At 66.6% G+C, this 12,312-nt stretch overlaps 2 protein-coding genes across 2 annotated transcripts; one reads left to right on the top strand and one right to left on the bottom strand.

The window, feature by feature from the left end:
• Nucleotides 1–468: 468 nt before the first annotated feature.
• Nucleotides 469–8,124, top strand: CPNE7 (copine 7). The gene is made up of 16 exons (XM_048317045.1): nt 469–880; nt 1,610–2,025; nt 4,160–4,342; nt 4,411–4,485; nt 4,845–4,919; nt 4,987–5,070; nt 5,155–5,244; nt 5,388–5,486; nt 5,860–5,946; nt 6,030–6,089; nt 6,173–6,306; nt 6,430–6,484; nt 6,638–6,689; nt 6,757–6,890; nt 7,021–7,257; nt 7,560–8,124. The coding sequence occupies exons 2-16, from the start codon at nt 1,801–1,803 to the stop codon at nt 7,695–7,697; spliced, it is 1,728 nt and encodes a 575-aa protein (XP_048173002.1). The 5' UTR covers nt 469–880; nt 1,610–1,800; the 3' UTR covers nt 7,698–8,124.
• A 1,990-nt stretch (nt 8,125–10,114) lies between these two features.
• Nucleotides 10,115–12,297, bottom strand: LOC125332309 (sulfotransferase 2B1-like). Its single transcript, XM_048317078.1, is given in 7 exon segments — nt 10,115–10,547; nt 10,627–10,807; nt 10,887–10,981; nt 11,073–11,199; nt 11,362–11,570; nt 12,050–12,263; nt 12,265–12,297. Coding segments are annotated over 7 exon segments (960 nt in total). The 5' UTR covers nt 12,283–12,297; the 3' UTR covers nt 10,115–10,431.
• Nucleotides 12,298–12,312: the final 15 nt, after the last annotated feature.

Raw genomic sequence — 12,312 nt, 5'->3', positions numbered from 1 at the left:
TGGGATGGGATGGGGCACTTAATGCGGGAGCCCTGGCAGGTTGCATGAATCCTGGGCGGTTCAGAGAGGCAAGATGTGCCCGGTGTGGTGCTTCCTGTGTCCAGTTGCCACCGTGTCCCTCCAGCCGCTCTGCCCAGCCCCCGTGTCTGGCCGTGGGTCGGTGCCTCCTGCCCTGCTGAGCCGTGCTGGTGGCTGTGGAAGGAGAGTGGCCTATTTCTGCCAGGCGGGCTGGGGATTAGCTCCCAAAGCCCGGACCCTGCAGTGCCCTCGTGCTCGTTAGCCCTATCTGCATTTTAATCCCTCCAAATTTGGGCTAATTACATCATCTTCCATAAAGCTGGGTTGACAGCACCGCAGTGCTGGGGGGACAGGGGTGGGTGGGGGGTCCCGGGCTGGGGACTCAGCATATGGGGCTCCATGTGCATGGAATGTGGGTCTGGATGCTCCAGCATGTGGGGAGGGCACCCGGTGGGTGTGGGGCACCCCATCCTCGTGCTTGGGCTGTGGGCTCAGAGTGTGGGGGGCCAGGACCAGCGTGGCCTTGGGTACCGCATGGGGAGCAGCTGCAGAGGGTGAGGGGCTGTGACTGTGCCATGGGCATCTCACTTGGAGCAGGAGCTCCTGCCCTGGCACAGCAGCAGTGCTGGGGACCCTGGGGACCCCGCTCAGCCCCGGTGTAGGGTGGGCTCCGCTCCGGAGCCGGCAGCGAGGCAGTTAACGGAGCTTGTCATCCATCTCTCTCTTAGAGCTCCGCTCCCGAGCTGCAGCTTGAGTCAGTTGTGTGGAGGAGGCAGCGGCAGCAGCTCCGGCAGGCACACCGGCACGGCGGGCACACTGGCACGGCGGGCACCCCGACCCAGCCCAGGCCACCAGCACCCAGGTGAGGGGGCGATGGGCACGGTGGGACCTGCTGTCCCCTCCACTGAGAGATGGATGATGCCAAGGGGTGCCCGCGATCCTGGGGAGGGGGACGGTGCCCACCGGAGCTGGGGCACTGGAGCCACGTGCTGGGGAGGGCCTGGGCACTGCATGACTTCCCCAGGAAACTTTGGCCGGGCGGGGCATGCGAGGGTACAGGCGGGCAGGGGCTGCTTTGCCCCTGGACCTGCCCCTGCCCCAGTCAGGAACCCCCAGGACCCGCAGGTGGGGGGACAAGCCCCGGGCTGGGACTGGCAGAGCCCCTCGCTGGCCCGTGAGGCAGCATCACCTGGCTGAGTGCTACCAGCATCCAGGGGAGGATGAACCCCGTCCCCAGCACGGGGGAATCCGTCACCTGCTGGCACAGACACGGAGCTGGTGTCCCCACTCCCCTCTGGAGAGCCCTGCCCAGGCTGGGGGGTGCTGCCCGCAGGAGCTGGAGAGGGTTTCTACTCCACAGCCCCACACGGGGCACCCCAGGGTGGGTACCCCACCCCACTTAGGTCCCCCTTCCCCTCGGGACACATCCTGCCCCTGGGGCGGGGCGGGGCGGGGACAGAGCTGGGCACGGCCCTGCAGGACCATGTGAACCCCCCACAGCAGTGCCCATGGGGCTGGCTGGGACTTGGGGGCACACCCACGAGGGGTGCCCGAGCTCCCGCTAACCCCACCGTGCTCTGATGCCTTGCAGGGCCCCGCGGAGCCAGCGGGACTGGAACCGGCCACCCCGCCTCGGAGCGGGTCCCTGGGGTCCCTCCGCCTCACCCCTGTCCTGCCACCGGGGCCGTGCCCGGCACCGCGGGGCGCCGTGCCCCGGGCATGACGGGCACCTGCCCGGCTCCCTGACGGCGCCCGAGGCAGCGGCCGCCCCACTCGCCCCCCATGCCCTTCGCCCACGGGGCCGCCTGTCCCCCGCCGCGCCCGGCCGGCCCCCGCGCCCCGGCCGGCATGGGCGACGTGCCCGAGCCGTGCCCGCAGGCCCCGCTGGCCGTGCTCTCCAAGGTGGAGCTTCGGGTGAGCTGTAAACACCTCCTGGACCGCGACACCCTCAACAAGTCGGACCCCTGTGTCCTGCTGCTGATGCAGTCCCAGGGCCAGTGGATGGAGGTAGGAGAGTGGGGGGCACAGCTGGCACCCACCGCGCTGGGCAGGGCAGGGCGGGCCCTGGGGATGTGGCGGGGCTGGACACAGGGTGGTGGATGCAGGGGGCTGCAGGAGGTGGTGGGGGGCGAGGTACAGGGTGCAGAGCAGGGGTCAGGGTGCAGGAGATGGTGGGGAGCAGAGTGCAGGGTACAGAGCAAGATACAGGAGATAACAGAGGTGGAGTACAGGGTGCAAAGCAGGGTGGTAGGTGCAGAACGGGCTGCAGGGTTCAGCCCAGGGTGCAGAACGAGGCACAGGGTTCAGCCCAGGGTGCAGGGGTCAAACCAGGGTGCAGGGATCAAACCAGGGTGCAGGGATCAAACCAGGGTGCAGGAGATAATGAAGAATGGGATGCTGGGTGCAGAACAGGGTCAGGGTTCAGAACAGGGTGCAAGGTGCAGGATTAGGAGCAGGGAACAGAGTGCAGAGCTGCACCAGGATGGGGTGCAGGAGACGATGCAGAGTAGGGTGCACAGTGCACAACAGGTTGCAGGGTGCAGAACGGGGTGCAGGGGGTGATGCAGAGTGGGCAGGGCACTGTGGGGCACCCGGCAGCCTGTGGGGATGGTGCTAACACTGGGTCACATCCAGCCCACTGGGGCTGCAGTGGGGCCAGGGAGCAGGGTGGGGTGGGGTGGGGTGGGGTGGGGTGTTCACCGTGTGTGGCTCCAGAGTGGCTCCACTGCCCCGGGACAGGGACACAGGATACTTCAGCCCCACCTGGGGTGGCTCAGGGCTGGAGGGCTGGTGCTGAAGCTGGCACTGAACTCACACTGGCACTGGGGCTGAAACTGGCAGTGGGGATGGCAGTGGGGCTGGCAGACACCAGGATGGCACTGGGGCTGGCACTGGGGCTGGCAGACACCAGGATGGCACTGGGGCTGGCAGTGGGGCTGGCACGGCTCCTTCCATCCCTCCCCGTGCTGAGCTCTGGGCTGGCACCGGCAGCTCCGCTCTAATCGCGGCAGCTCAGCCGGCAGATTTAGCGCTAAATCCCTCGGCGTGTCATCGACTCCGCTTGAGCCAGCACAGAACCGGGGGGGGACAAGGGCCCCGTGCCAGCTGCAGTGTGCTGTGCCATGCCAGACACTCGTACCCACAGTGCTCTGTGCCATGCTCTGTGTGCCGTGCTGTACCGTGCCATGCCATGCTCCACACTGTGCCATGCCATGCTGTGCCATGCCATGCTCTATGCTGTGCTGTGCTAGACATCAGCCAGCTCCAAGAGGCAAGAGGGCCCCTCCTGAGCCACCTTTTGGAGTGACTCCTGTCCCCTCCCTGTCCCAGCCAGCCTGCGTCCCCCAGACGAGGGGTGCCTGAATCTGGCTCTGCTGCTGGCTCCAAGAGCCGAGATGGCCCCGGACCTGCTGGCAGATCCTGGCACCAGAGGGTCCGAGGCACTCGACACCCACATCCCAGAATGAGGGGCTGGCAGTGCCCAAGCAGGAGGGACATGGGTGACTGTAGCAGGGTGGTGGCAGTGTGAGTTCAACAGATGCTGCCAGACTGGGCAGGCAGTGGGCAGGGGCCAGCGGCTGGCAGGGTGCCCTGGCCAGGATGTGTCCCCTTGAGTCAACACTGGCAGGGACGGATGCGGGGGAGGCTCCAGAACTGCTCAGCACCCGTTGCCAGCACGGCCTGGAGACGCTGAGGACCTACTGCCCACCGGGGCCACTGGGGCTGGGTGACCCCCAGGCATGGCCACCCCATGACGGGCACAGAGGCTTGTCCTGGCACCAACCCATTGTTCCTGCTCCAGTGGAGCTGCAGCAAAGCACAGCCAGAGCCAGAGCATCCCCTTGGAGCACAGTGGGAGCGGCACCCCAGACCCAAGGCTGGCAGGGCTGGAGGCTGTGGGGGGCACAAGAGGCTCCTTCAAATGCCATTCACTTGGGCACAGCTGGTCCTTCCCAGCACCCCCCATCCCTGCATTCCCTGTCCCTGCATCCCTATCCCTCATCCCTGTATCCCTCAGCCTGGCATCTCCCATCCCTTCATCCCCCGCCACAACAGCTCCCATCCCTCATCCCCCATCCCTGCCTCCCCACACCCCTGTGGGAGCTCTGGCATCCCAAGGCCCTGTGCCGCTCCCACGCAGGTGGATCGCAGCGAGGTGATCAAGAGCAACCTGAACCCCGTGTTCGCCAAGATCTTCACGGTCGATTACTACTTCGAGGAGGTGCAGAAGCTGCGCTTCGAGGTGTACGACAGCCACGGCCAGGCTGGTGTGGGCACGCACGACGACGACTTCCTGGGGGGCATGGAGTGCACCGTGGGGCAGGTGAGCCTGGGGACCCCCGCCCGGGGACCCCACGATGGTGTCCCCTCCCCAACCCTAGGCTCTCGCAGATCGTGGCGCAGAAACGGGTGACGAAGCCGCTGTTCCTCAAGTACGGGAAGTTCGCGGGCAAGTCCACGATCACGGTGAGCACTGAGCCTGTGCTGGGGGTGACAGTGGGGTGACACTGAGCAGGGGCACCAGGGCAGCACCAAACCCAGGCACATGGGCGGCACCAGGATGGGGTACACAGGTGACATGGGGCTGGAATCCTGGGATGGCACCAGACAGGACACGTGGGTGGCACTGGACTGGATCAGTAGGGTGGCACAGACTCTTGGGGGTGGGGAGGGCTCAGGGTCCCTGGTGGCATCTACTGGCCATCCTGAAGGTCCCTGCTGTGCCAGGGAGGCACGTGGGACCCTGTCCCTGCCCGGGGCACCACAGAGGGGTGATGCAAAGCCATGCCAGGCACTGAGCACCCCACGGCCGCCTCTCCTCGCAGATCATCTCAGAGGAGATCTCGGGGAACAACGGCTACGTGGAGCTCGCCTTCCGTGCCAAGAAGCTGGACGACAAGGTGAGCCGGGTGCCAGGGGGCAAACGGGGCAGGGTGGGCAATGCTCTGTCCCATCCTCCTCCCCCAGGACCTCTTCAGCAAGTCAGATCCCTTCCTGGAGATCTACCGCATCGACGATGACCGCAGCGAGCAGCTGGTGTACCGCACCGAGGTGAGGCCATGGCGGCACCGGGCCCTCGGCTGCCCCACGGCCACCCCAGGGGCTCCCAGCCCCACTGAGCCCCCCATTCTGCAGGTGGTAAAGAACAACCTGAGCCCCATCTGGGAGCCCTTCAAAGTCTCCCTCAACTCACTCTGCAGCTGTGAGGAGAAGAGGAAGCTGAGGGTGAGGAAGGATGATGGGGAGCCCTATTCCTGCCCTGGGAGCTTATGTACCCCAGCTTCCCTGGGGGTGTTCCGGGGACCCCACGGTGCTGGGGACAGGGCTGAGGACCCCCTGGTGCCGGGGCTGAGCCGTGCCCATCGCAGTGCGTGGTGTGGGACTACGACTCGCGGGGCAAACACGACTTCATCGGGGAGTTCTTCACCACCTTCGAGGAGATGCAGAAGGCGATGGGGGAGAACAAGGTGGGACACGGGGACACGGGGATGGCCTGGGGTGATCCTGTGTGCTGCCAGCAGAGCCCATCCTAGCAGCCACCTTCCAGCTCCTCCTCTGGGTTTGGGGTCATTTTCTGCTCACTGCCCTCCTTTTTGGGGAAGGGATGGTAGGTTTGGGGTCTTCTGGGGAATCAGTCATGGATGGGGTGGCTGGAGCCTGGCTGGGAGTGGGGGAAGGCAGCTGCACCTTGGGGCTGTGGGGGTGCAGGGTTATTGGGCTGCAGTGTTCCGGGACTGTGGGGTCCCCACTGTGCCGAGCCGTGGCACCAGGGGCTGCGGTGCCGGGGCTGGGCCGTGTCCCGGGCGGGGGCCGCAGGCAGCGCGGGTGCCGGTGCCACAGGTGCAGTGGGACTGCATGAACCCCAAGTACAAGATCAAGAAGCGCAACTACAAGAACTCGGGGGTCGTGGTGCTGCTGGACCTGAAGGTGAGCGCCTGGGAGCTGTGCCAGGCTGTGCCCGGCCCCGTGGGCCGGCGTGGGGCAGGGCCTGACGCAGGTCCCTCTGGAAGATCCACAGGGTTTACTCCTTCCTGGACTACATCATGGGCGGCTGCCAGATCCATTTCACGGTGAGCAGCGTCCCCTCCCCAGCAAGCAGGGACACACCAGTGGCCCTGCTCACCCTGGGGGACCCTCCCTGCCCCCCCATCAGGTGGCCATCGACTTCACGGCCTCCAACGGGGACCCCCGAAACAGCTGCTCCCTGCACTACATCAACCCCTACCAGCCCAACGAGTACCTCAAGGCGCTGGTGGCCGTGGGCGAGATCTGCCAGGACTACGACAGGTTGGTGGCTCTGGAGGGTCCTCCAGGGCCACACACACTGGTGACGGCCACCCTGGGGTCAGATGCTCTGGTGACAGGCACTCAGTGATGGCACTGGAGCTCCTCACACCCCTTCTCTTGCAGCGATAAGAAATTCTCAGCTCTGGGCTTTGGTGCCAGGATCCCCCCCAAGTACGAGGTGAGGGGGGTCTCAGGTTGCCAAGGCCCTGTGGTACCCCAGGGATGTGCTCGTCCCTCTGGGTACCCTCGGCACTGCTGGTGCTTGGCAGGTGCCAGGGGCTGTGGCAGGGGGTGGACCAGCTGTCCCCTCCCCTCCCCTTCCTCCCTCCAGGTCTCCCACGACTTCGCCATCAACTTCAACCCCGACAATGATGAGTGTGAGGGTGAGTCCAGCTCTAGAGGGGCTGGATCCACGGCTGGGACGCCCCTCACCCCTCGCACACCCCACAGGCATCCAGGGCGTTGTGGAGTCCTACCAGAGCTGCCTGCCCAAAATCCAGCTCTACGGCCCCACCAACGTGGCTCCCATCATCTCCAAGGTGGCTCGCGTGGCGGCCGACGAGGAGCGGACCAAGGAGGCGTCGGTGGGTCCCGCTGCCCCCCGGGCCGGGGCTGGGCTGAGACCTTGCACACTCGTGACACTCGTGGCTGCTCCGGCGTGGGGCCGGCAGCCGGGTGAGGCAGGGCAGCCCCCGAGCATCCCTGTCCCCCCAGCAATACTTCATCCTGCTGATCCTGACGGACGGGGTGGTGACGGACATGGCGGACACGCGGGAGGCCATCGTCCGGGCCTCCTACCTGCCCATGTCCATCATCATCGTCGGCGTGGGCAACGCCGACTTCACGGACATGCAGATCCTGGACGGGGACGACGGCGTCCTGCGCTCCCCCAAGGGCGAGCCCGTCCTGCGCGACATCGTCCAGTTCGTCCCCTTCCGCGAGTTCAAGAACGTGAGTGCAGCAGCCACGGGCTCTTGCCTGCCCCTGCCTGCCCTTCCTGGCCCCTCCCTCCCCTCCCGTTCTCTCCCGTCCCTTTCCATCCCCTCCCTGTCCCACCCCATCCCCTTCCGTCCCGCCCCCGACTTGTCCCGTCCCCTCTTTCCCTCTCCCATCCATCTCCTCTCTTCCTGTTCCCTGTCGTCCCCATCTGTCGCTCCCGTCCTCTCCCGTCCCCTCCCCTGTCCACATCCCCACGTGGCGGCACAGGGACCCGGTGTCCGCGGCTCACGCCGGTGTCCCCCGGTGTCCCGCAGGCATCACCCACCGCGCTGGCGAAGTGCGTGCTGGCGGAGGTGCCCAAGCAGGTGGTGGAGTACTACAGCTACAAGGCCTTCCCCCCGCGCTGCCCCCGGCCCCCCACCCCCGACCCCAGCCTCGGCTCCCCGCAGTGAGGGACCCCGAGCCCCAGCCTCAGTATTCCCTAGTGAGGGACCCCCGACCCCCGACTCCAGCCTCAGTTCCCCCCAGTGAGAGACCCTCCAGTGCCCCTCAGCCCCAGCCTTGGGTTGCCCCAGTGAAGGGCCCCCGACCCCAGTCTCAACGCGTCCCAGTGAGACCCCCCCACTCTCCCGGTGTGCCATGGGGACAGACGGAGTCCCCGCAAGTCCCAGCCCTGCCCCAGCCCCCGCCTGGCTGGGACATGGGGAAAGTCCCGGCAGGTTACCCCCGGCACTGCTCGTTCCCGGTGGTCTGTGCCCTGTGGCCCGGACCCACCCCATCCCTGCTGTCCCCTCGGTCCCCTCGGTCCCCGCTTCTCTGTCACTGTGATGTTTGGAGGCTGCATGATCTCCCCAATAAAGCACCACCCCTGTGCCCATCCTCCTGCTCTCTGGGTGCTGACCCCCACCCTCCGGGGGCTCAGTGGGGGCTGGGCAGAGAGACTGGCAGCTCCTGGGTGCTGCCCCACCTGGTGACAAGAGCCGAGGGCAGCCGCAGCCCCCACATTCCGGGTGTCCGTGGCCGGCAGCGTGCCGGGAGCGCCCGAGCAGCCGCCGCTTGGATGTGCCGGCGTGGGCGCTCGCCCCGCTGTGCCGCGGCCCCGAATCCAGGGCAGGGAGCGGAGAGAGGCGGCAGCGGAGTGGGCCCTGCTGCCCGGCACACGGCCACTGCCCTGTGCTGCGTGCCCTGTGCTGCGTGCCCTGTGCCGTGTGCCCTGTGCCGTGTGCCCTGTGCTATAGGACGTGTGCCGCAGGCAGTGCACTGTGTGTCCCCAGCTGTGTTCCATGTGCCATGTGTGCCGTGTGCCACACGCCGAGTGCCACAGGCCATGCACCGTGTTCATGTACCCTGTGACGTGTACTGTGTCACATCCCACGTGCTGTGCGTCCCGTGCCACGCTGTGTGCTGTGTGCCACATGCCCTGTGTCATGCGCTGTGTGCCATGTCCCACGTGTCTGTTCCATGTGCCACATGATGGGTGCCTTGTCATGTTCCCTGTGCCATGTTCGGTGTGCCATGTGCCGTGTGCCATGCTCTGTGTGCCATGTGCCATGTGCCATATGCCATGCATCGTGCTGTGCCACATGCCATGTGCCAGGCACTGTGCCAGGCTGCTGCCACATGCTGTGTGCTGATGCTCCCAGCATGGTGCCATCAGATGCTCCTGGCAAGGTGACGTTCCCAGGGGCAGGAATGCCCAAGGCCACCACAGGGACTGAAACCGCCGGGGCCTGGGACAGCCTCACAGGGCAGGGGCCACCTGAGAGCTGCTGTGCAGGTGGCATCGAGCTGGGCTCTGGGATGCTGCCATCTCCCGGGGTGCAGGCACAGGTACCAGGCTGTCCCCATGCAGGTGTCACTCACTGGGACGGCTCTGCTGGCCCTTGGGCACTGCTGGCAGCAGAAGGCACAGGCAGGGGCACAGTCTCTGCACCCCCATTCAGCACCTATTTATAGCTCCTGATTCATCCCCCGTAAGGCGGGATCATGGATGTTGCCGTGGAAACCCAAACCCGTCTGGGAGGCTGCAGCAGGGGCCAGTCCTGGTGCGGGCAGGAGTTGCCCTGGCACTCCAATCCATGGGGACAGATGGGGACCCCAGGGTGGGTGCAGAGGGATCCCACGGGGCTGGGAGTGTCCAGAGACACCACGCTGGGTTGTCCCCACCGGCAGTGCGGAGGGGCTGGCAGAGGTGGCAGGGTTGACAAGACTGGCAGAGGGGGCAGGAGTGGCAGGACACTGGTGCCACTGTCCCACAGTGCCACAGCCCCCAAGGAGGGTCTCACCACCTTCCCCCTCTCAGGCAGCCCTGGCCAGGGGTCCTGGGGATGCCAGGGCCAAGCCCTCACCCTGCAGGGGCAGGGTAACAGAGCCAGTTAATTATTGACTGAGCATCTGCTTCCCCAGTGGCTCCACAGAGCAATTCCTTAGAGCATGGCAGCAGAGGGGCTGGGGGCTCGGGGTGCTGCCTGCGTGGGGGACCCCAGGGTACTGGGGTGTGGGGGATGAAACAAACCCCTCAGTGCAAACACCCCAGGAGGGGAGATGGGCAGGGGGAGCATCCAACCAGGGTAGTCGGGGCAGGGGGCACTGGAAGGGGATCCCCCGGGAGGGAGACCCCAGGGGTGGAGGGCCCTGGGTCCTGCTGAAGGAGCCAGCTCCGTGCCACGAGCTCTGCCGGCAATCCCTGTAGCCATGCTGTGACCCGGAGCCTGGCATCCCGCCACACCCGTGCTGCCCACCCGGTCATTGCCCCCGCCTGTTGATAAGGTCCTCGGGGATGGGTCCCCACCCCGCTGTGTTCTGAATAACAGCACCTCTTCCCGCTGCTGGTGCCGCTTCCCACCTCACACCCATGGGAACAGCTGGCTGCCTGGAAACAGCAATAAATATTTATTTCTGTAGGGTGGGGTGGGCGGAAAGGAGGGTCACGGCCATGTGTCCCTGACTGGGGGGAGCAAGGCCACGGGGACGGCAACAATGGATGGCCGGAAAAGTTCCCTGTCCCCAGGGAGGTGGGATGGTGCCATGGCCACCCACCGGACCCCCAGCCCCATGGGAACCCCTGGTGCTGGGGTGACACAGGGGGGGTTTCATGGGGTGCCTGAGGGGGCCCGTGCAGGGTTACCCCACTGCAGTGGTTCTCAGCAGGTGGGGGCTCAGTGTCCCCCCCAAACCCCAGGTCCTTCAGGCCATGGGCCATTGGGAGGGCAGCTCCATGGCCCCCATCTCCTCCTGGTAGCGGCGGTTGAAGAGGGCATTTTGCTCAGGGGAGAAGTGGCTGCGCCAGTCCCCGACCACCCCTGTGGGACAGAGGGGATGGGGAGTCAGGGATGCTGCACTCCCACACCCCCCGTGCCCCCCAGCCCAATTCCCCCTGACCTTTGCGCATGAAGCGGCCCTGGCTGTGGTCCATGATCTCATTGGGGATGAGGGAGTAGTTGGCCATGGTGTTGTCCCGCATGGCAGAGAAGCTGCAGTGCTGCTCCAGGGCTGCCAGCGTCCCCGGTGCCAGCGGGCACCCCAGGAAGGTGCTGAGGCGCTGCGCTGTGCCACGCAGGTCCTGGGGCAGGAGCACGGTCAGCACTGGGCACCAGCAGGGACGGGGACAGGGACAGAGATGGGGACACAGCGGGGCTCACCTGGTGCAGCTCCTCGTAGGTGACGTAGAGGATGTCCAGGAGGTGCCGCTGGCCCAGCCAGCCCTTGACATGGTCAAACCAGGAGCCGTAGTGCACTGGGGGGAGGTGGGGGTGACGGGCGGCCCTGAGGCTGAGTGCCCCCCAGAGACACCTCCCCCCCCCCCCCCCCCCCCCCCCAGCCCTTACCTGTGCCCTCGAGGAACTGCGTCAGGAAGGCATCAAAGGAGCTGGGGTCGGGCAGGAACTTGGCCAGGTGGTGGAAGTGGTAAAAGGAGACAGCGACGTCTTTGGGGTTCCTGGCCACGTAGATCACCTGGGGGGACACAGTGCCACCCCCACGGCTGAGGGGATTCCGCTGCGCCCCGCTCAGAAAGCCCTCGGCATTTCCCTGGCTTTGGGAAGTTCCGTGGGTGTGGGACGTCCCTGCAGGGACCCCCAGGCCAGTGGGGACCCCTCACACCTTGGCCTTGCTCACCTTGGCCTTGCTGCGCTGCAGGGCGGGGGCCAGGACGTGGGCGGGCAGGTGGGTGGTGAGGAGCCGGGGGGTCTCGGTGTCCTGCAGAGCCTCCCGGCAGTAGATCTGCTCCAGCCAGGGCGCCCGCTCCCAGTTGGGAATGGTCTTGGCTGGGCGGGCATCTCCAAGGCTGAACAGCAGCGTCAGGATCTCCTGCATCCAGGTGGTGCCTGCAGAGGTGTGTGTTGGGGCAGGGCCACGGCGCACCACGGGGCATGGCACCTTGGCATGGCACGGCATGGCACCGTGGCACAGCATGGAATGGCACCGCACTGGCACAGGCAGCACAGATTGGCACAGCAAGGCACGGCTCAGCCTGTCCTGTCCCGTCCCCATCACAACGTGTCCCGTCCCAGCAGCTGGGCTGGCAGGGCTGTGTTCTCCCCCCCTGAGCACCCAGGGACCCCAATCTAGGGCTGGGGATAGGATGGCAGCAGCACAGGGGCTCAGCGGGCAGGAGCTCCTGGCCAGGGGTCCCCGTGCTGTGCGAGAATGGCCGCGGGGACCAGGTCCGGGTGTCCCCAAGCCCAGCCATCTGCCAGTCCCGCCGGCAGCTCCGGAAAAGACCCCCCGCACCCCCTCCAGCTGGGGGTCCCAGCCCTATCCTATCACGTCCCCTCGTTGTCCCCGCGTCCCCGCAGCCCCTCACCCGATTTGGGGTAGGTGGCGATGAGCACGTCGGTGGGGCGGAAGGTGAAGGCGGCGGCGAAGCCGAGGGACTCCTGCGTGTGGAGGTGGCCGGGCAGGGCGATGCCCGCAAAGGTCTCGGTCACCTCCATGCGCTCCATGGCCCGGCCGGGCGGGACGCGCCGGGAGCCGCTTAAATAGCGCCGAAAGAGGAAGCGGCCCCGGCGGGCGGGGGGCCGGAACCCCTCGGCACATTCCTGCCGGGGCGCCGGGAATCCGGCCGCG

This window comes from Corvus hawaiiensis, chromosome 12, assembly GCF_020740725.1.
Source record: "Corvus hawaiiensis isolate bCorHaw1 chromosome 12, bCorHaw1.pri.cur, whole genome shotgun sequence".
In the NCBI taxonomy this organism is placed as follows: domain Eukaryota; kingdom Metazoa; phylum Chordata; class Aves; order Passeriformes; family Corvidae; genus Corvus; species Corvus hawaiiensis.
This window is presented reverse-complemented; position numbering and strand designations above follow the sequence as displayed.

What these genes read in the sequence shown, in the direction of transcription:
- CPNE7 (XM_048317045.1), top strand. Translation starts at nt 1,801, where the DNA reads ATGCCCTTCGCCCACGGGGCCGCCTGTCCCCCGCCGCGCCCGGCCGGC. An exon ending in TGGTGCTGCTGGACCTGAAG is followed by an intron (nt 5,947 to 6,029) that starts GTGAGCGCCTGG and finishes TCCCTCTGGAAG; the next exon opens with ATCCACAGGGTTTACTCCTT. An exon ending in CGACAATGATGAGTGTGAGG is followed by an intron (nt 6,690 to 6,756) that starts GTGAGTCCAGCT and finishes CACACCCCACAG; the next exon opens with GCATCCAGGGCGTTGTGGAG.